A 21,669-nucleotide genomic window follows, 5' to 3' on the forward strand; every position below is an offset into this window, starting at 1 on the left:
CGCGGTAGACCAATCACAGCAGACTAGACCATCTGACCAATCAGATCAGAGTGACCGATTTAATCATTTGAGAGTCAGTGAGGTAATAATAACTGCCTATTACTATTAAGTGTTTTTACACTTTGTATGTGCGTAAACTTGTTGTTGGACACTCCTTGAACCAAAGTAGGATCTTAAAAATCTTTAATGATATACTATTGTTGAATGTAGATGGTGTAAAATGGAAAACCATGATGTTTGATTAGGTTTCAGTAAACTGCAGTATTACCATTTATAACACTGCAACGCTCGATTCTGATTGGCCACTTTGCAGGTTCGCTATTCCCAGGTAACAACCTCTCAATACTAACAACACAGGATTCAGCAAATCATTTGGAGAGGTTTTTTGACTAATAACAAACATGACATTATATTTACAAATGATGAAACCAAATGGCCTGTTCGTGACGTTTGATCGTCGTTTCTTACCTTAAAACTGAAAGTAAACGGCTTTTCCTAGTGGAAGGTCGGCATTCGGTAAAAAGGAGCTACTAAAAACATGTCCAGTTTTTTTTTATCATGTGGCAAGTAGCCGTGTAATAAGCAGGAGAATGTAGAGACAGCCGACTGTTATCGCAAAAAACAAGCCCCTTCAGTGTGATACTCTGCGTCGGGTCCTGATCACACCGTCGCGGCTTACTTCTGCGATAACAACCTGCTGCCTCTACATTCTCCCTTACTTATACTATGCAGTATATTATAATTTCTTTTTGTTTTTTTAATCCCTACAATCTGAAATACTACGTACTTACTGTAAAGCTGCCTTGCCACCATGCGACATTGTAAAAAGCGGTACAGCATTGAATAAATGCTAAGCAGCTTGTGTCATGATGTCTCAATGACTCCAGCAGGTGTAATATTGATCTAAACGTTCCTCATTAATGCTGAATGTGAACAAAACTGTAAGAATATTGATTCAAGGTTTAAGTTTGATTCAAGGTGAAGACAAAGAGTTTGTGGCAAACACCTTTGAAGGTGCTGACACAACAACGTTTGTATGAAGGCCTTTTGTGTCTGGCAAATAGCAATATGCATTCAGCTCCTGAGAAAACATGGCCTGTTTTTGTCAAACTAGTCGTTTTTATTTCTGGCACGGCTTGTGAAATGTACTTTCAGACTAAGTTTAACAGAATTTGTGAGAGATAGCGCCTAAAGTTGTTTTTGAATGTGGGATAAATTTGTGTGTTTTAGGGTATAGATGTGAAGTCCATGGGGCGGATATTTGTTGGTCTGGTGAAGTGTGGAGCGTGGGGTTGTTTCGATGAGTTTAATCGTCTGGAGGAGGCTGTGCTCTCCGCCGTCTCAATGCAGATACAGGCCATCCAGAACTCACTGAAAAACCATCGAACCACCTGCCAGCTGCTCAATAAAGAGGTGATGCACACACACACACACACACACACACACACACACACAGATGTTGTCACTGCAAAGAGCGAATATACATTTTGTGTGTTTGTGTTCAGGTGGAGTTGGACCCAAACTCTGGCATATTTATAACCATGAATCCGGCAGGTAAAGGATACGGAGGACGACAGAAGTTGCCAGATAATCTGAAACAGCTCTTCCGACCGGTTGCCATGACGAGTCCTGATAATGAGCTAATAGCCGAGGTGATTCTGTACTCGGAAGGGTTCAAGGAAGGACAGATGCTCGGACGGAAACTCGTGGCCATATTTAATCTGTCCAGGTAGGGAAGTGTTCGTGGCTTTAACACCACACCTGTACCAGGGCCGGCTACAGGATGAAATGACTCCGGGGGAATAACTACAACAATACATACAGATATGACTGTTGTAAGGTATATTATTGAAGCGCTACATGATACACTCCAAATGCAAACGGATAAACGGATTGGCGATATTATGCCCTTGTGCTAGCAATAAAATACTTTTTTTTTCACAATCTCTGCTAGTGTCAAACACTTTCTAATAGTATTGAATACACAAGTTGTATATGATTTAAACAACACATTTGAATGACAATGAATTACAAAGCTAGAATCTCAAACTCTGCACAGCATAACAGGGGGCGCACAGAGAGATTACCAGCCAATAGGACAACCCGTTTACCCTGGCCTATCCAATCCTATTTTCGTGCGATTACTCATCTGAACTTTATTATTGGCAAGCAGAGGTGCATCCCATCATCCTGTTACTTATGAAATACATAGACGAAAACCAGTATTTATTGCAAAGTTTAAAAATGTCTTTAAAGTGAAACCGAGAGTGCACAAATCAGATCTGAGGGTGCAATGCCCCCTTTTGCCCTCTCGTGGCGCGGGGCTTATTTGAGCTTTATTAATGTGCTCATTATGTTGTTGTGTATTTGTGAATGTGTGTTTAGGGAGCTGTTGACGCCTCAGCAGCATTATGACTGGGGTTTACGGGCGCTGAAGACGGTTTTGAGAGGCTGTGGAAGTTTACTTCAGTTACAGAGACAAAACAACAAGCCTAGTATGAGTTCGTCTTGTTTATTTCGATACCAATAAGACAACAAAATAATACAAATATACGATCGTGGAATAATGAAATAAAACAAAATCAAATATCACAAAAACGGATTCTTCTCTGTTTTTGTGTAGCAAAGGAGAGCGGTTTAGTGGTTCAGGCCCTGAGGTTGAACACCATGTCAAAGCTGACGTTTGCCGACAGCTCACGCTTTGACGCACTGGTCAGTGACGTGTTTCCCGGGGTCGACTTTCAGGATGTGGAGTACGAGACGCTCCGATCGGCCCTGCTGGCTGTTTATGAGGAGGCACGACTTGAAATCATACCCAGCCAGGTGTGCCCTGCAGTACATACTCCTACACTTCATAACCTATGACATATTTAAATCTATATCACGATTCTAACTCTTCTTTCATGTGTAGATGAAGAAGGCTCTAGAACTCTACGAGCAGCTCAGACAGCGTATGGGCGTGGTGATAGTGGGACCCAGCGGAGCGGGCAAATCAACCCTGTGGAGGATGCTGCGGGCGGCGCTGGGAAGGATGGGCCGTGTCGTGAAACAATACACTATGAACCCCAAAGCCATGCCCCGCCAGCAGCTGCTGGGTCACATCGACATGGACACAAGAGAGTGGTCTGACGGGGTGCTGACGTCCTCTGCCCGACAGGTGGTGAGAGAGCCACAGGGTGAGGAAACGTTACCTGACAACCAAACATCTCTCCCATTTTCGATCTCCTACAGTCTTGCTCTTTGCCTCTCTCAGAGGTGAACTCGTGGATCATATGTGATGGAGACATCGACCCAGAATGGATTGAATCCTTGAACTCTGTGCTGGATGATAATCGATTGCTCACCATGCCCAGCGGCGAGAGAATTCAGTTTGGCCCCAATGTCAACTTCCTGTTTGAGACGCACGATCTGAGCTGTGCGTCACCTGCCACCATCTCTCGTATGGGTATGATCTTCCTCAGGTACCGCTGCTCGACATCGCACAGCCAATTATGCTCTAATATGCTAATTTTAGGACTTTACGAAGGATTGACACAAAAAATCGTTCCGCTCGTGTTTCATGAATGAGGCCCATGAATTGTGTGTCTTTGTGTAGTGATGAAGACACTGACGTGGGAGCTCTGGTGAAGTCGTGGCTGAAGAGAGAAAGTGAAGAGAACAGAATGAATCTGGAGAACTGGCTGAATGATTATTTCCACAGAGCTCTGGACTGGGTTCTCAAACAGGTACCGTAGCCTGACAAACACTTCCACAACTGTGATACAACACAGTCACGGTGTAATTCATCTCTCTCTCGTTGTCCGTAGAGTGATTTCGTGGTGGACACCAGTCTGGTTGGCACGGTGATGAACGGTTTGTCCCACCTGAGAGGGGTGACGGAGAGAGGACAGTTCGTCGTGGGACTCATCCGTGGTTTAGGAGGAAATCTCAGCCTCAGATGCAGACAGGAGTTTGCCAAGGAGGTCAGGGCCGCACAGGTTTATGGGAAATGTAATTTCACGCCTGCTCGGCTGTACCTCCCGTCATTTAATTTAAGAGCCACTCCTTCAGATATATGCTTATGTGCGGTCAAAATTTAAACTTTGAGCTTTAAAGAAACAGCAGCATGGTAGCAGGCGCCGAAACTTAAAAAAATTTCAAGCATTTAAGTATTTAAATGTTCCTTTATATGCTGTCATGTACACACACTTTTTGTCATATTTCGTGTGCGTTAAGGTACTGAGTTGGGCTAGAGAAACTCCTCCAGATCCTCGGAAGCCTCTAGACACTTATTACGACTCTGCGTCTGGTCGTCTGTGTGTGTATGAGCTGCAGCGAGGGGAAGGAGTGTGTGTGGAGGATCTCAATAACCCTCAGAATCTTCCTGTCATACACACACCTGACATGCAGCGGGGACTCGACCTCTTCGCACCGTGGCTCTCGTCCAATCACAGGCAGCCATTCCTGCTGGTGGGACCTGAGGGATGCGGAAAAGGGTATAAACACACACACTTACTTTCAGTGCAACATAAACATATTGAATTCATGGTCTTACATGTGTGTGTATGTACTGTATGTGTGTGTGTGTGTGTGTCAGAATGCTCCTGCGCTGTGCATTCTCTCAGCTGCGCTCCACGCAGGTGGCGGTGGTCCACTGCAGCGCTCAGACATCGTCCCGTCATGTTCTGCAGAAACTCTCCCACACGTGTCTGATCATCAGCTCTAACACGGGCCGGGTGTACCGACCCAAAGACTGTGAGAGACTGGTGCTGTACCTTAAAGACATCAACCTGCCCAAACCAGACAAGTGGGGCACCAGTAACCTCATCGCCTTCCTACAGCAGGTGCCAAACTCACATTTCATTTTATTTTCGACTTAAATTGCTTAAAAATCTTCGCAACAGCATTTAAACCCTGTTTTTATGTCTCAGGTCTTGACGTATCAGGGGTTCTATGATGAGCAACTGGAGTGGGTGGGGTTGGAGAATATTCAAATTGTGGCCTCCATGTCAGCAGGGGGCGCTGTGGGCCGACACCCCCTGACGTCACGCTTTACCTCCATCGTTCGCATCTGCACCGTTGAGTTAGTAGCACATATGAACTATAGATTCTAACGTTTTATTTGCAAATCACACACGAACAGACACAGTTTCATCTTAATAATAATAATAAATTGAATGTATATAGCGCTTTTCAAGAACTCAAAGTCGCTTTACAAAAAAAATATAATAATAAATAAATAAAAAATAAATATAAATAAATAAATAAATGGGACATGGGGCTATGGGTAGGCAGAGGTAAAGAGATGGGTCTTGAGGCGGGACTGGAAGATGGCAAGTGTCTCTGAATTGCGTATGTCAGGTGGTAGGGAGTTCCAGAGCCTGGGAGCTGCCCTAGAGAATGCTCTGTCCCCAAAACTGCAGAGTTTGGACTTTTGAATGGAGAGGAGACCAGCTGAGGTGGATCTGAGGGACCCTGAGGGTTGGTACAAGGAGAGGAGGTCAGTGAGATATGTGGGGGCCAGATGGTGAAGGGCTTTGTAGGTGAGGACCAGGATTTTGTAGGTGATCCGATGGGAGATGGGAAGCCAGTGCAGTTGTTTAAGGACTGATGTGATGCCAAGATTTGGAGCGGGTGATGAGTCGGGCGGCTGAATTCTGGACCAGTTGGAGTCGGTTGATGTGGGTGGAGCTGATGCCGAGGAGAAGTGAGTTGCAGTAGTCCAGTCGGGAGGAGATAAAGGCATGAATGAGTCTTTCGGCAGCTGGGAGTGTGAGAGAGGGTCTGATTTTGGCGATGTTGCGGAGGTGAAAGAAGGAGGTTTTAACGACTTGGCGGATGTGAGGCTGAAGGGAGAGGGTGGAGTCAAAAATCTAAAATCTTAACAACATAAACAAACGTTACTGCGCATGCACACTTTGTGACCCCCACTGAACTTCCGGTACACATTCACAAACACTAGAATTTCTGTATATCATTTCTGATAACAATCAAAAGAATCCAAGAAGAACTGCTACTTGGCTAAACTTGTCTCTCCAATATTTTGAATTTAGACTGCGAGACCAAGCTGAACCGCTAGATGTCAATGTACCATACGGTTTGTTTAAATGCGACCGAACTATAGGACCCATTCAACAAACTGTTTATTTAATGAAATGAACATACAACAAAATTAAACAAATCGTTTATTTAATTCAATTATTATACAGTAAAATAATGATACAAAATTATGTGAAAGTACATGATATAACATAGTATATAGTAATAGTTACATTATTAGAGACACAAACTGGAAGTTAACTGGCGTGTCCAATAAAACGATCTTTACAAACAGTAAGTTTTGTCTTTCTGTAGTTATCCAGACAGAGAACAACTGCAGACGATCTACAGTGCGTACCTGAGACCCGTGCTGCAAAGCACTCTGGGTAACGATCCAACCTGGAGCTCTGCGGGGAAGATCCATCAGCTCTCCAGCTCATTGGTGCAGGTCTACGAGCAGGTCTGATCTCATTGTAAAGAGGAGTCTTAGGGACACATACTTCCAGATGTCTTTTGGAATGGAGTAAACGTTGATATTTAAAATGTTCATATTTGAACGTGGCCAGCATGTCTGTGCTGATGTCACTGTGCACGTGTGATTTTACATGTTTGTTGTGATTTCAGGTAAAGGCAAAATTCTCAGTGGACGATCACAGTCATTATCTGTTCACGCCGTGTTTGCTGACACAGTGGGTCCTGAATCTGCTCCGGTACGACCTGAGCGCAGGTGAGATCAGCAAAACATCCTGTCGACGCACTTTAATATTACATTCATCAATTCTGTACGCCGTCTTGGATCGACATATTCTCAGAGCTTTGCACAATGCATTTTGGGATTGATATAGATTTAAAATAGCACTATTAAAAAGTCTAGGTAGTTATTTAACAACTTGTGTTAATGTTTTATTTAATGTTAACATGCCAAACTTTATTTATATAAGATGTGTGTTTGTGCAGGTAAATCGGCAGTAGATTCAGTCTTAGAGGTGGTGGCATACGAAGCTCGACGTCTTTTCAGGGACCGTTTGGTGACATCGAAGGACCTGAATGTGTTTGAGAACATTCTGTCATCTGTCATCAGGGGTGACTGGGGCTCTGATGCCCTTGACAACATCACAGGTAACACACACACACACACACACACACACACACTTTGTGTTCCTTTCACTCGTGCATATTTTAAGCAACAATCTGAAATTGAATTGTATGTGACATTCATGTTTTTACAGATACGTACTTTGTCACGTGGGCCACTTCACATGAGGGGCGGGCTCCTGGTCAGCCCCTCCCACCTCACGGCAAACCGCTGGGACATCTCAATGCCAGTGACTTGAGTGAGATCATACACAAGGTCAGACAGGGAAATGGCAAAATGCATTATAGTTTCACAATTAAAATAATGTGAAATTTGTGAATTGAAAACGTCATCTGTGTGATGTGTTCTGTCCATTTAGGGAATAGTTATGTATGGCCGTGAGAACCGAGAGTTGGACATTCTGCTGTTTCCTGAGGTTCTGGACTACATGTCTCGTCTGGACCGTGTTTTGAGCTCTCCGGGCGGTTCGCTGCTGTTGGCGGGTCGTAGCGGTGTTGGGCGCCGCACAGCCACGTCTGTAGTCAGCCACATGCACGGAGCCACTCTCTTTACTCCCAAAATCTCTCGTTCGTACTCGCTGAAACACTTCAAATCTGATCTGAAAAATGTGAGAATCTGTCCGACTACATTTATTTTATATAGCACCATAAAAAGTTATTTTCTCATCAAACGGGGCTGGTGGTAAAAACTCTCTCTCTCTCTCTCTCTCTCTCTCTCTCTTTCTCTGTGTGTAGGTAATGCAGTTGGCGGCTGTAGACGGTCAGCAGGTTGTTTTGTTGTTAGAAGATCATCAGTTTGTTCATCTCTCTTTTCTGGAGATGGTCAACAGTCTGCTGTCCTCAGGTGACCGATAACAGATTTTCTCAAAATAAGGCAACTTGGCTCATTACAATCAGTAGTTGTTTGCAGCATTTAAACGTGCATTTATATGTGTGTGTGTTGTAGGTGAAGTTCCAGGTTTGTACTCCACTGAAGAACTGGAACCTCTGCTGTCTTCTCTGAAAGATCAAGCATCGCAGGACGGCTTTACTGCTCCAGTTCTCAACTATTTCTCCAACCGTGAGTACACACAGAAATAATGCACACACGCATGTGTTTGTGTTATCTCAGTGTTTCATTTATGTGCTTCCGTGATTTGTACATGTCATTTCTTGTGTGCACGCAGGCGTTCAGCAGAACCTCCATGTGGTGCTGATCATGGACTGCACTAATGAACAGTTCACCATCAACTGTGAGAGTAACCCCGCCCTCTACAGGAGGTGCTCGGTCCAGTGGATGGAGGGCTGGTCAGACAGCAGCATGAAGAAGGTAAAGATTGTTTATTAAAGACAGAGATGTCTAACAGGAAGTACCTCTCCGTTCATGTGACTCTGCTTTAGATCCCAGAGATGCTGCTGTCGAGAATGGTAGAAGATGAGAAGACTGGAGAAATACAGAAGAAGAAATCTGGTATGAAATCGAGTACAGAACACAGTCGATTTAGATTTTTCTTCTCGAATGTCTTTGATTGACTGATGTGTTGTTCTTTTAGTATCTGTGCATGCACACCTCTATCGTTCCTTCCTGATGATCCACGAGTCGTGTTGGGAATTCGGAGCGACGCCCAGTCAATACCTAGGTTTTCTTCAGGTGTATCGGTCCATCTATAGCTCGAAACGCAAAGAGCTGACCCAAAAACAACAGCACTTACAGGTTAACATCCCCACCTCTCACTACATTCACTTGTCAGGTTCACTACTGTCATAAACGATTGACAATTAGCAAATAGTTTAGAATGGTGCTGTGGAACAAGCAGATGTCATTAGTTCTTAAAGACAAGTGTGAAACATGTAGTTGAGACTTGTGAAAAGGAATAACAGAAGTCCAGTCCCGATTGTAAATGTGAGGTGGAGCTGGGGATGGAGGAGGGTAATTTGCTCCTGAGCATTGCGATAAGCTGCTATTAGCTGCATTCATTTTAACTAACACTATTCGCGTGATTTGTGAGCTCACTGTGGTATTAAATGGATTATTTTTGCGCTTGACATCTGATTGGATTGGCCTCAAAGCTGTACAATATGTCGATCTTTAATGACTTAAAATAATCAAGAAATAATTTATTGTTTATACTAAAACATGTTTTAAAATGTATCTGCAGTACATGCATCATTCCTTCTCTGTTTATCACGTGACCACAGGCAGGTGTGGCCAAACTGAATGAAGCGAAGGCATTGGTGGATGAGTTGAAGAGACGGGCGGCCGAGCAGAGCAGCTTACTGAAAACCAAACAGTCCGAGGCCGATGCAGCCCTGCAGGAAATCACCTTCTCCATGCAGGTCTGTGTTTTTCTGTGCGTGTTCATCTGTGTCGTGTGTAACGGCACGCTGAGCACGCGTTGTGTGTTTGTTTCAGAATGCCAGTGACCAGAAGACAGAGATGGAGAAGATCAAAGAGAGAATGGCGAAGGAGGTCTCCAAGATCGAAGAGCGGAAGAAGAACATTGACGAGGAGCTCAGAGAGGTCCAGGTGAGCGCATCTGTCCTCATGACCGCATGAGTTCACCTATCTCGTAAAATCCTCACATACTTACAAAGCCTAATGAATTGTTATCTTTGTGTGTGAGTGCTCATTTGTGAGTGTTGTTTGTCGTGTGTGTGCGCTTAGCCTCTGGTCGACGAGGCAAAACAAGCGGTGGGCAACATCAAACCGGAGTCCCTGTCCGAGATTCGTTCCCTGCGCATGCCACCCGACGTCATCCGAGACATCCTGGAGGGAGTGCTGAGACTCATGGGAATATTTGACACCTCCTGGGTCAGCATGAAGAGGTGGGAGAGAAAGAGAATGAGACTGAGTGCGCGTGGGCCGCTATCGCATTACTCACTGTTTATATTACGTTTTAATGGGCGTAATAGAATGAATTCTGTCTATATTTACGGTGTTTATCTCTTCCCGGCAAATTAAACTGCCGTAGCGCTTAATACACCTTCACACTCTTCAGGCTAAATGAATCTAATCTCTTTCCGGACTAATTGAGGATTTTCATTCAGCACATTTTCATTGCAAATAAGCGCGCAGAGGCGTTAGGTCATTTGCTTTCAGTTAAAACCATTAAATGAGTTGAATAATTGAAGAGCTAATGGAGTGTTTATAAACGGCAGTTTTTTAGCCAAGCGAGGAGTGCGGGAAGATATCGTCACGTTTGACGCCCGCAACATCAGTCACGACATCAGGCAGAGCGTCGAGGAGCTGCTGCATCGAAACAGAGCGTCCTTTGACCCCAAGGTCAGACACGCACGTACACACACCTGATTAAAGGGATACCTCACCCGAAAATCTTCTTCGAGTTCTGATGAACACAGAGAAAGATATTTGGAAGAATGTTTATAACCAAACAGATGGTTGCCCCCATTTACTCCCAACTCGAAGGTGAATTTTTGGCTGAAGTATCCCTTTAAACCCAGCCATGGGGTCAACATGATGCGATGAGGAAATGATTTTTGATTCACTTACACGACAACACGCTTGCTAGCTTCAAAACAATTCCCATAAATGAACAATAAAAACAATGTAGGCAGTAAGCTTACTGTGTTTCTTTGTGTTGTAGAACGCCAAGCGTGCGAGTGCAGCCGCCGCTCCTCTGGCCGCATGGGTAAAAGCTAATGTACAGTATTCACACGTACTGGAGAAGATTGAACCGCTGGAGTCTGAGCATGCAGGACTCATGGAGTCAGTACACACGCACGCACTAACACTGCATCATTACAGATGTGGATCATTAAAGAGGGAAGTAACTTGTCACTGTATTGTTCTAGAAACCTGCGTAAGACAGAGAAGCGTAAGAACAGACTGGAGAAGGAGCTGAACTCCGTGGGAGAGAAAGTTCTGGAGCTGAAGGAGAAGTATGCATTCTGGAAGCGTCTTCTTCGCAAATGTGACTCTGCTGTAGATTTTGGTCATGATAAGTTGTAATGTTGTGTGTTTGTTTGTCTGTGTGTGTTCAGATTCCAGTGTCGTACCACTGAAGCGGCTCAGCTGGAGTCAGAAGTGAGCAGAGCTCAGGAGACCATCAGTGCCGCTGAGAAACTTCTACAGCAGTTAGATGGAGAACACACACGCTGGAACGCTCAGGTGTGTGTGTCTGTATTGATGCTTGAGCGTGTTTGATGCACTTTTGTTTGTATGTGTGTATGTTAGTGTTCACGCATGTGTTTCTTTGTGTATATTTTCTTATTTTGTGTTTGAATGTGTATGCAATGTAGTGTGTGTGTGTGTGTTTGGTTGTGTACACTTCTGTCTGTTTTATGTTTATGTGGGTGTTAAGTGTGAAATCAGATGTGTGTGTGTGTGTGTGTGTGTGTGTGTTCTTTCATCATTTACTCACCCTCTTGTCGTCTCAGTCTTTTTTCTTCCGCAGAACACAAAAGAAGATATTATGAAGAATGTTGGTCACGGAACAGCGCTGGAGACGATTCACTTCTATTGTATGGCGTGAACACAAAACCAATGCTAGTGAACGGGTGCCAGTAAACAACATTCTTCAAAATATCTTCATTTGTGTTCTGCGTAATAAAGAAGGTCATACTGGTTTGAAATGACAAAAGTCTGAGTAAATGCGCATGTACACAATGTTTTTTGGTCAACTACCCTTTTATTTAGTGTGTGTTTGTTTGTTTGTGCGTGTAGGTGGATGAAATTAGTGAGGAACTGGACAGTCTTCCTAAGAGAGCTCAACTCGCCGCCGCTTTCATCACGTACCTGCCGGCAGCTCCTGAAGATCAGCGACGCATCAGTCTGGACAACTGGATCAACACTTCAGGACTACAGAGTAACACACACGCACACCGGACAGAATCAGAACATCATTTTACAATCGAATGTGTCAAATATTTTTTATGGTGTACAGAAGTCACACAAACTGCTTTTAAAGTCTCAAGATTAGAAATGTTTTCTGATTGGCTGAGGCTTAAACAGCTTTGTCCTCTGATTGGCAGAGTTTGATCTGCGTCACTTCCTGTGTTCTGAGAGTGAGCAGTTGATCTGGAAAAGTGAAGGACTGCCGTCTGATGAACTGTCTATGGAGAACGCTCTGGTCATCCTGCAGGTAACACGCACTCTGGTCATCTTTGTTTCCCATGATGCTCAGCACATACTCACTCACTCATGTTTGCTCCTCTCATGCTGTCATCAGCTTAATGAACTAAGATCACAGGTAAGATCACACAGACACACCTCTACAACTGTCTCTTCCTATAACTTGTACCATACTACTGTCCTGTTTACAATTGTGATATGTAAATGAACAGACACATGGCCAATCGGGGCTCACAAAAATAAGTTATTGTCATTTTAAAGAGGCCACAAAAAAGCGTGATAAAGTGCAAGGTGCAAATCGTTTTTGAGATCAATCCTGAACATTGTTTTTACTTTGCACTTTTTATTTTTGCTCTCTAGTTTGTTTTTGTGTCTATAATGATATTTTTGGGCGAACTTTTGCCCTGATTCATCGCTGGAGATCCATTTTTCGACTTTCTGTTGTGTTGGATTTTGGACTACACCATTTCATTGTTTTCTAAATCTTTACCAGTAACACAATTACAAAACAAGTGTTATCTATGTTGTTTTTATTAAATGCATTTTCTCTTGTCTTCCCCAGAGTGCTTCCTGTCCGTTTTTGATCGATCCGTCGTCACGTGCGACAGAATGGTTGAGAACTCACCTGAAAGAGCATCGGCTGGAGATTATAAACCAACAGGTGAGCGCACACTCATATTAGGCTGTGTCCTAACCGAGCTGTTTGGCATTCTTAGTCCAGTTTTATGGAAAATGATCACCGCTGATATTATTTCTAGTTCACTCATCACATGGCAAATAGAAGGTCAATTGGAATTAGGGATGCACGATAAATTATCGGTCATATCGGAATCGGTAATTTTTAATGTTATCGGTATCGGCCGATAATAAAATTGAATAATGGTAACCGTTTTTAAATTAAAGCAGTTGTCCACTTTTTGTCTTTCGTTTCAGTCTCAGGGAATTATATATTCATATTTAGATACTGTATATCAGCCATATATCGGTTACCGGCTTCCAATGATAACAAATTATAGGTTATCGAAATCGGCCAGAAATGTGTGCATCTGTAATTGGAATGCATTGCGGGATAGACTTTATCACCCTGTGATATATGGTTGTATACTGCTGTTATTGTTTGTCCAGGTATTCCATGCATAGGTGTACGTATATGTTACTAAAATACTACTTACGCCGTGTCTACACGGATGCGACGCAACACGACAAATGACATTAGAAACGCATAAGAACCTACAGTATTACAATCTTTAAATTTTGTATTATTATTATTTTGTCCACACTGGATGCGGTGCGATATTCTTATAGGTTTGTAACAAACCATGTGTCTTCTAGTAGCGCGGCGGTCGCCTACTTCCATACTATATAGTGGGCGAAAGTCATGTCAACTTTACTTATATAGCGCTTTTTACAATTTTCATTGTTAAAAAGCAGCTGTACAAGAAAAACATATTGACTATAAGCAAAACATACAAGGTTATACAAGTAAAAACAAAAAAGGTGAAACCACAGAAGACACACACACAAAACACTCCACACAACATGACCAACACACACAGACACACATACAAACGTGCACACAGGCAGACACGCACACACACGCACAGGGTCCATCACCTAGAACCACACACCCAAGGAGAAAGAACAGGTCAAATATTAAACAGACTACAAATACCTATATGCAGTGTTAAGGAAATAAAACTTCTAGCAGCCCCCCGGCCAGGCAAACAGTGCAAAACAGTATGCAAACGGTGGAGAGGAATTATGTTTATGCGTTGTGTTTCAGGATTCTAACTTCATGACGGTGTTGGAGTTAGCTGTGCGCTTTGGGAAAACGCTGATCATTCAGGAGATGGATGGTGTGGAACCCGTTCTGTACCCGCTGCTGCGACGAGACCTGATCACACAGGGTGAGCGCCGAGTGTATGTGTGTGTGTGTGTGTGCGGCTGCTGGCGTGCACCTGTGCTTGTGTGTGTTCAGCAATGTGTGCTCTTTACTTTGTTAATTCCAGATGCAACGCAATCTCATAACTGTAATGCGTGAAGCAATAATTTGGTTTTCAGGGTGTAATGTATTTAATTGCAGCATTTGTTGTATCACCTTTACACAAGTGTTTTTTATTGACATGGAAAAAGAATCACAATATGTATAAGCTTAATTTTCTACTCTATATGTTAAATTTAAGTGTTATGTCGTGTCGAGTAGATACACTGACAGTCATGGTACTCTTGCTAGAATTGATACTAAAACCTTCACGTTACCAGTGGTTACTGTTGGTGCTTCCCTGTGACACACACACACACACACACACACACACATGCTCTGTTTCCGTTTTCAGTGTATTTATCCCCTTGTCCCAGCTGTGTGTACAAAATAAGACCTGTGGGCATCACTGAAGCCTCATCCATACGCTGATGTGAGTGTGTGTGTGTGTAGAAGCACAGATATGCTTGAGAGTATTGGGTGCCGGAGGGAGGAAGATAAACTGAGTGTTTTTCTGTGGTTGAATGAGGAGAGGGAAATTAAAGTGTGTGTGTGTGTGTGTGTGGAGAAACTACTGCATTGCAGACACACAGACGAGAGGACACACACACACAGACGAGAGGACACACACACACACAGAGAATGTTGTCGCATCCTTCCTCCTACCTCACAATCTGGCAACCCCCAAACCCTCCTACAAGGAGCATTCAAGAAAGCATTCATTATGATGCTTATTTTAAAAACGAGTTATGCAGTATGTAGAAGCATTATGCTATTATACGATTGATGATTTTTTTTATGTTTGTTTGTGTGTCAGGGCCAAGATACGTAGTACAGATCGGAGACAAAGTCATTGACTATAATGAGGATTTCCGTCTCTTTCTGGCGACCCGCAACCCCAGTCCGTTCATTCCACCGGATGCAGCGTCTGTGATCACAAAGGTCAACTTTACCACCACAAGAGCAGGCCTGAGAGGACAGGTGAATAACCACATGTGGCTTTTAATAGGCCAATCTTCAGATCAAAAACGGATAATGACCAATGAAATGCCGGCATATATAGTAATATGCATATTATTATGAGTGTGTGTGTGTGTGTGTGTGTGTGTTTGTTTAGCTGCTAGCATTGACCATTCAGCAAGAGAAACCGGAGCTGGAGAGTCAAAAAACCAAACTCCTACAACAGGAGGAGGAGAAGAAGATCCAACTTGCACAACTGGAGGAGTCACTGTTAGAGGTACTGTAGGATCAATCCCAGCATGCTCTCTCTCCATCTGTAGCGCTGTATCAAAATTCCCAGAATTCTTTGCTCTGACACAGGACCTCTAGAGACAGGAACGCATGCTGTTTTGTATAATAACTGTGTGTGTGTAGACTCTGGCCACAGCTCAAGGGAATATTCTGGAGAACAAAGAGTTGATTGAGTCACTGAACCAGACGAAAGCCAGCAGTGCCCTGATCCACCAATCACTGACTGAGTTTCACCGATTACAGACATCGCTCGACCAGGTGACAATGAGAACGAGTGTGTGATTATACAGTTGACATGACAGGTGAAGAGACACCAGATGGCACCAGTGTAACATCTGTCTCTCTCTCTCTCTCTCTCTCTCTCTCTCTCTGTCTGTCTGTAGGAGAGGGATGCTTACCTGCCATTGGCTGAGACAGCCAGTAAGATGTATTTTGTGATCATGGATCTGTCCAAGATTAATAACATGTACAGATTCAGTTTGGCGTCGTTCCTGCGTCTCTTCCACAGAGCGCTGCAGTACAAACAGGTGACGCATCACGCTCACAGTGCATCATGGCCTCGAGAATCTGAAGGAAGGATTTGATTTATTTGTGTGTGTTTTAGGAAAGTGAAAGTACAGACGTGAGAATCATCACTTTGGAGAGGAGTCTGAAGAACATGGTGTATGAATACATCTGCCGCTCTCTCTTCAAGGTAACAAAAACCATCAATATGTCCCCAAACAGATGACTCCGCCCACTTTAAACCCACAGCACCAATCCGAGCTAGTGCGTTTACACTGATATGCGACTTGAAAGTACGTATTTGTTTGTTTCCAGGCGGATCAGCTGATGTTTGCGCTGCACTTTGTGAAGGGAATGAATCCAGAACTGTTTCAGGAAAATGTGAGCACCCACACAATCTTTCACTCGTGTTAATAAACTCTGGCTGATAATAAATGATGAACAAACCATGGCGTTTCTATATTTGGTGCTCCATACGGGGGCTGTTTCGACAAATGTTATTTGTCACGCACAATAGAAGAGAAACACCGCTGTTGTGATTTATGCTTCACGCAGGAATGGGACGTTTTCACGGGGCTCATCGTTGGAGATATGGTTCGGAAGACGGTATGAATCTCTGTGCCGTTTGTTTTTGAATCATTTCCATCTCCTCCTGTCTTACAAACTCTGTGTTTCTTCAGGACTCCCAGAAGTCTTTGCGAGGACAGTTCCCATCGTGGATTGATCAGGAGAGGCTGACGGCTGTCGCGCTGCTCAAAGTGAGTCTCACATCAGAGTAAATCCAAAGATTTCACGGCAGACTTTGCCAACCTTGAGAAATCGCCCGGCTAGAAGATACATACCGTCAGATCTGTGTTCAGTATGTTGACTTATAAACATTTCTTCTCTTTTAGACCACCTTTCCTGTCTTATATCAGTCTCTGAATCTCAACGACGCAGACCTCTGGCTCTCTTTCTCACGCAGTTCCTGCTGCGAACAGGAAATCCCTCCTTCTGTTGCCAAGAAGATCTCTCTCTTTCAGCAGGTGAGCTCTCAATCATCAGCGTGCACCAATCGGAGTTCCTCATCCTTTCAAATTCAAACCAAAGGGAAATAGTCCATCACCAAAACATAAACTTAGTCACGACCTTCAGATTAGAACAAAGAAACATAACTAAAAGGACCTGAAGGTAGCTTTGTCTCTCTCTTTCTTTCAGGTGTTGGTGGTTCAGGCTTTGAGACCGGATAGATTACAGAGTGCTATGGCAGCGTTCGCATCTCACACTTTGGGTAAGTACAGGGAGTGAGAGAGAGAGAGCACTCATGACGACACACATACACGCAGCATCCGTTCATTTGTCATCCTCTGTCCTTTAGTCATTTTTGTTTCATTTCCCGCTCTTATTCATGTAGAGGCCTTTTAACCATATAAGCGCTATTTGTAACAGTTTCCTTGTCGCGGTCAGTGTAGATAGACAGCTTCTAGCTGTCTGGTGTATACAGTCACAGGTTCAGAACTAATGTCTTTGCGCATACAGTCCGAAATATTCGTATGTGTTTTTTTTGTATTTGGCGGTCGTTTGTACCCTGTCGCGGAATCGTCAAAACGCCTCTCAAAATGCTTACGGATGCGAAAAACGCAGAAAATCGAACCAAGTCCGAATTTTTTATTCAACACACATCAGATCAGCCTTGTGTGAAACCGTACGCACACACACACACGCACGCACACACACACACTCAATTAGCGTTGATTGATGTTCTCTAAGGCTGGTGGTAATGAGACTCAATTAAAACCTGCATAAACACAACATTTATCTATTTTACCTTAGACATACACACACACACACACACACACAACGGGTGCTAATAAACCTGACCATCAACACGCACACCAGCAACTTTATAAACCTCATTTCATTCTCTCTCTCCTCCTCCTTGTGTCTTATTCTTATTTTTTTTTGTTTAGTGTGTTTATTGGCATGTTCAGTGACTGCTGTCAATCACAGTGTAATGAACTCAGTCATAATCTGAATATAAAGCAGCAGTGATCATGAGTGACAGTCACATGATGAACCGGTGCTGATGTTGCGGTAGACTCCGTTATGATGTTAAAGGGTTAAAGACGGTCAATACTTGAATATGTTCAGTTCTAAGCCACGATCAATCATCAATTGTCATTCTTTTGTATTTTAACATGCACTTAAAGTGCAGAGCAGAAGTAGCGATCGACCGATATAGAGTTTTTATTACCTATAAAGATACCAATTATTTGCATGTTTATGTGTCCGATAACCGATATGCAGAACCGATATTTATTTACTGTTATACTGTTTTAATTTATAAAGCAGTAGCAACACTTACGGTATATTAACAATAGGCCAAATTAATGTACAAAGTCTACTGAACGTAAATGGCAGGGTAGTATCAATTTTGTAAAAATTTTATCATTCATTTTAAATAAGAGTTTGAGAATGTATAATTGCTGTTTAATAGGCTAAAAAGACAAAAGAATAATTCGCCGGATAACGATTCACTGAAGAATATTGAAATAATACATTGTCAGGAGAGTAATAAACCAAACTCAAGTAGTATGTTGTGTCAGAATTATGAATACTATTTTGTCGGCCTAGATTTTGAAATGCCTGCTGGCACAATGGGCCCATGAGGTAAAGGTTTCTTGATCAGACGTTCATATAAAGGCAACACAAATCAGCAATTCACCAATGAGGTGTAATTTAGGACCCAGGAGATGACTTCAGTCATAAGCGCAACAGAGTTGAACAGGCATCATTGCATCTTTTAATGGAATAAGCATAGAAAATATGGGTCTGTCTAAACAAATGTCAAGGAAACAAATGCCAAGGTAAATGTCATATATATTTTCTTTAGGACTAAAGTCGACTAATGTCCGTCCTGTGCATGGATGTTTTGGTATTCGACCTGACTCCTTTCTAAACAAACATAATTCGGAAATCGGACACCCCCATAATTCGGAAATCGGACACCCCGCCTTTAATAGCAAGTCCACAGTCCTATCTACTTAGACAGATATGTTTTAAATTGCTGGCAAAAATCACATGTCCAATCCATTATTAAACCTGACATGAACTGTTCCATAACTTTGGTTCCATAACTTTTAGCATAAATCCCCCCCGAGAGCCCCGCCCCAGAGAATAATCAGACAATACTGATTGACGATTGGCTCGTTTTACCGGAAGGTGGGACTTCCTTCGCAAGAGCGGCCATATTGAGCTTTGCATTGCTCCCCATTCATTGTAATGGCAGTGGCGCATCTTGTTAAAGTTTCATCCGATATGGAGCATGGAAAAATATCGGGGACAATATCGGTAAAACAATATATCGGTCGATCTCTAAGCAGGAAGGTTCAGACTGTTGTGTTGTAATTGGATTAGACAACAGAAATATTGCAAGTTAGCTGTGGTATGTCTCTTAGAAAAATAAAGTGATTTGAGTGTTTGTGTAACAAGTTGAGAAAAGAAACGCGTGTAACAGCAGCGGTGCTGTCAGTGCGGACGGCTTTGTTGGTTTTAATAGGAGATGTTGCACTGCACTGCACAAAGAGTCAGCAAGCCACTAAAAACAGCAATGAAACCAGTCCGCTTAAGAAACTGTGGACATCTAGTTGATGTTAATGCCATCTAACCTTTTCACTTGGTTGTTATATTGCTTGTAATGTTTTGTTCAGGTTAAAGAATTTCAGCACATTGTTTTCCCGGCTGTAAATGTAACTGAAAGCCACAGTCAGCTGGCATTACAGATCTCTGTGTCTCTCTGCTGGGGTTATACTGGGTAAAGTGTGTAACTCTAGAGTCCTTGAAAACGCACAACTCGGAGCATGTGAATATCAGCTCTCTCTCTCTCTCTCTCTCTGTATTGTATTGGCTTATTAAGATATAAAATGGCTTGACTGTAGTTTAGTATGCAGACATGCAGTCCGAGGGCAGGCCATCGGTTAGCCTGTGATTCTATATCATTCATTTCTCTTAACAGGAACCTTGGGTATAGAGAGATGTATGGCTTCATATATTAACAAGGACATTGACTTTATAAATGTGAAATTAAAACACAGTGTAACTGTCACAGTATTATAAACTTAGACGTCAACACTTTAGTATAGGGACCAATTCTCACTATTAACTACTTGCTTATTTGATGCCTATTTTTAGCATATTGGCTGTTTATTAATACTTATAAAGCACATATTCAACCTGACTTCTCTAATACCTAAACCTAGCTTACTTACTATTAATAGCAACAAATTAGTAGTTTACTGTGGTCAAAGTCATGGTTTATTCATTCCAAGAATTGGACCTTAAAATAAAGTGTGACCAAATATTTTTACTCCGAGGCCGCCATATTTGTTTCCGTCAAAATCTGTGTATTTACTAAATTCGCAATGATTTTGGTTATTAATATGTATGTTTGTATTATTTCTGACCATCAATATTAAAATGTATGAAAATAAACCAAATAGCATCTTTATTTAGGATTATTTACAGGTATATTTTTATCCTACAGGACCTTATATTTGCTGAAGAACTGATACGTACGTGTTCAGTTTGGCGTGCAACCATTTTACGTCATCGAAAACAACATGGCGGCCTCATTAGGTTCAAATGAGTATAACATTTAGGCTTTTTTTAAGAAATTAAAATATTTGATGTAGTGTAAGGCAACTTAATAACAACTTATTAAGCCATACATCTCTCTATACCCTGAGTTCCCTTTAAACACAGTGGGGAGAGACTTTAATATATTGATTTTTTTAACTTGAAGATGATATGTATATATTCCTGATAGCACACATACTATTGATGTCAGAATTCACATCCGCAAGATGTATTTTTTATTGTTTGCTCATCTGCAATACGTCTCTGAGATGTTTCTTGTCAGATGTCATGTAGACATCTAGAAGTTTATTTAGAATGTACTGTATGTAAAACTGACTTTTCGAAGACTTTTATCAGATGTTTTTACATAGCAGATTTTTCAGATCTCAGATCTTTAGCAGACATCTTACAGAAGTACCTGTGCTATCTGGGATGTGTTAAGCTCTTTTCATACAGAGATCCTGGATAATACACAAAGAGTACATATTACGATATTATGTAAATTACATTTCACATCGTGTGTAATGTTGCCGCGTGAGAATGTGAGCAGTCTGCCATGTTGTAAGGCCAAAGTTGAATGAATAACAAAGTTATTGGCTTGGAAAAATGGGAGTTGAGTCTGAATCACGCAAAGGAGTCGTGCCCAAGTACTATTCGCGAACTCCCGCAGATTTATGTCCCTACATATAGTCCCAGCCTACGTTTTGCGATTACTGTCCGCAAAAACTTCCATTCGCGGTAGACCAATTACAGCAGACTAGACCATCTGACCAATCAGATCATAGTAGGCTGGGGGAAAGGAGGGGAATAGACGGATGATTTATAACAAAATAAAAGCGTTTTTACATCTTGTTTATACGTTAACTTGTCGTTGGACTTTTGGACCTTAAAAGTCGAGGAATATTTACTCTTAAATGAAAATATAACAAAGTAAAAATGAACCAGTATTTTTGCAACATAGCCTTATTACAACTCAACAATATAATATCATTTTTTTAGGAATATGATGTACAAAAATATGAGTTTAAAAAACGATATATTTTTTAACAAAGTTTGAGAAACTACGCTATTCTTGCATCTGACCTTACGTTTGGTGATTATGACTCTTGCATTCATTCAGGATTTAGCTAAAGAC

General features: G+C 42.3%; 1 protein-coding gene across 1 annotated transcript in view; it reads left to right on the forward strand.

The window, feature by feature from the left end:
- dync2h1 (dynein cytoplasmic 2 heavy chain 1) overlaps positions 1 to 21,669 on the forward strand; it is a 55,051-nt gene that overhangs the window by 15,502 nt on the left and 17,880 nt on the right. The window contains exons 35-77 of the mRNA XM_079481840.1: positions 1,231 to 1,413; positions 1,506 to 1,729; positions 2,386 to 2,495; positions 2,624 to 2,823; positions 2,912 to 3,176; positions 3,254 to 3,461; positions 3,596 to 3,725; positions 3,807 to 3,962; positions 4,216 to 4,475; positions 4,577 to 4,823; positions 4,911 to 5,062; positions 6,334 to 6,478; positions 6,643 to 6,745; positions 6,976 to 7,137; positions 7,248 to 7,369; positions 7,473 to 7,721; positions 7,849 to 7,957; positions 8,060 to 8,173; positions 8,280 to 8,422; positions 8,494 to 8,563; positions 8,646 to 8,806; positions 9,292 to 9,429; positions 9,506 to 9,619; positions 9,758 to 9,918; positions 10,252 to 10,375; positions 10,698 to 10,819; positions 10,906 to 10,992; positions 11,095 to 11,221; positions 11,777 to 11,918; positions 12,085 to 12,194; positions 12,282 to 12,302; positions 12,747 to 12,845; positions 13,968 to 14,091; positions 14,983 to 15,146; positions 15,283 to 15,402; positions 15,540 to 15,674; positions 15,800 to 15,943; positions 16,021 to 16,110; positions 16,236 to 16,301; positions 16,476 to 16,526; positions 16,601 to 16,678; positions 16,814 to 16,945; positions 17,118 to 17,190. Of these exons, the coding sequence (XP_079337966.1) occupies positions 1,231 to 1,413; positions 1,506 to 1,729; positions 2,386 to 2,495; positions 2,624 to 2,823; positions 2,912 to 3,176; positions 3,254 to 3,461; positions 3,596 to 3,725; positions 3,807 to 3,962; positions 4,216 to 4,475; positions 4,577 to 4,823; positions 4,911 to 5,062; positions 6,334 to 6,478; positions 6,643 to 6,745; positions 6,976 to 7,137; positions 7,248 to 7,369; positions 7,473 to 7,721; positions 7,849 to 7,957; positions 8,060 to 8,173; positions 8,280 to 8,422; positions 8,494 to 8,563; positions 8,646 to 8,806; positions 9,292 to 9,429; positions 9,506 to 9,619; positions 9,758 to 9,918; positions 10,252 to 10,375; positions 10,698 to 10,819; positions 10,906 to 10,992; positions 11,095 to 11,221; positions 11,777 to 11,918; positions 12,085 to 12,194; positions 12,282 to 12,302; positions 12,747 to 12,845; positions 13,968 to 14,091; positions 14,983 to 15,146; positions 15,283 to 15,402; positions 15,540 to 15,674; positions 15,800 to 15,943; positions 16,021 to 16,110; positions 16,236 to 16,301; positions 16,476 to 16,526; positions 16,601 to 16,678; positions 16,814 to 16,945; positions 17,118 to 17,190 (5,935 nt within the window). The remainder of the gene's footprint in view (positions 1 to 1,230; positions 1,414 to 1,505; positions 1,730 to 2,385; positions 2,496 to 2,623; positions 2,824 to 2,911; positions 3,177 to 3,253; positions 3,462 to 3,595; positions 3,726 to 3,806; positions 3,963 to 4,215; positions 4,476 to 4,576; positions 4,824 to 4,910; positions 5,063 to 6,333; positions 6,479 to 6,642; positions 6,746 to 6,975; positions 7,138 to 7,247; positions 7,370 to 7,472; positions 7,722 to 7,848; positions 7,958 to 8,059; positions 8,174 to 8,279; positions 8,423 to 8,493; positions 8,564 to 8,645; positions 8,807 to 9,291; positions 9,430 to 9,505; positions 9,620 to 9,757; positions 9,919 to 10,251; positions 10,376 to 10,697; positions 10,820 to 10,905; positions 10,993 to 11,094; positions 11,222 to 11,776; positions 11,919 to 12,084; positions 12,195 to 12,281; positions 12,303 to 12,746; positions 12,846 to 13,967; positions 14,092 to 14,982; positions 15,147 to 15,282; positions 15,403 to 15,539; positions 15,675 to 15,799; positions 15,944 to 16,020; positions 16,111 to 16,235; positions 16,302 to 16,475; positions 16,527 to 16,600; positions 16,679 to 16,813; positions 16,946 to 17,117; positions 17,191 to 21,669) is intronic.

The sequence above is a fragment of the Barbatula barbatula genome, assembly GCF_947034865.1.
Source record: "Barbatula barbatula genome assembly, chromosome: 19".
Taxonomy (NCBI): domain Eukaryota; kingdom Metazoa; phylum Chordata; class Actinopteri; order Cypriniformes; family Nemacheilidae; genus Barbatula; species Barbatula barbatula.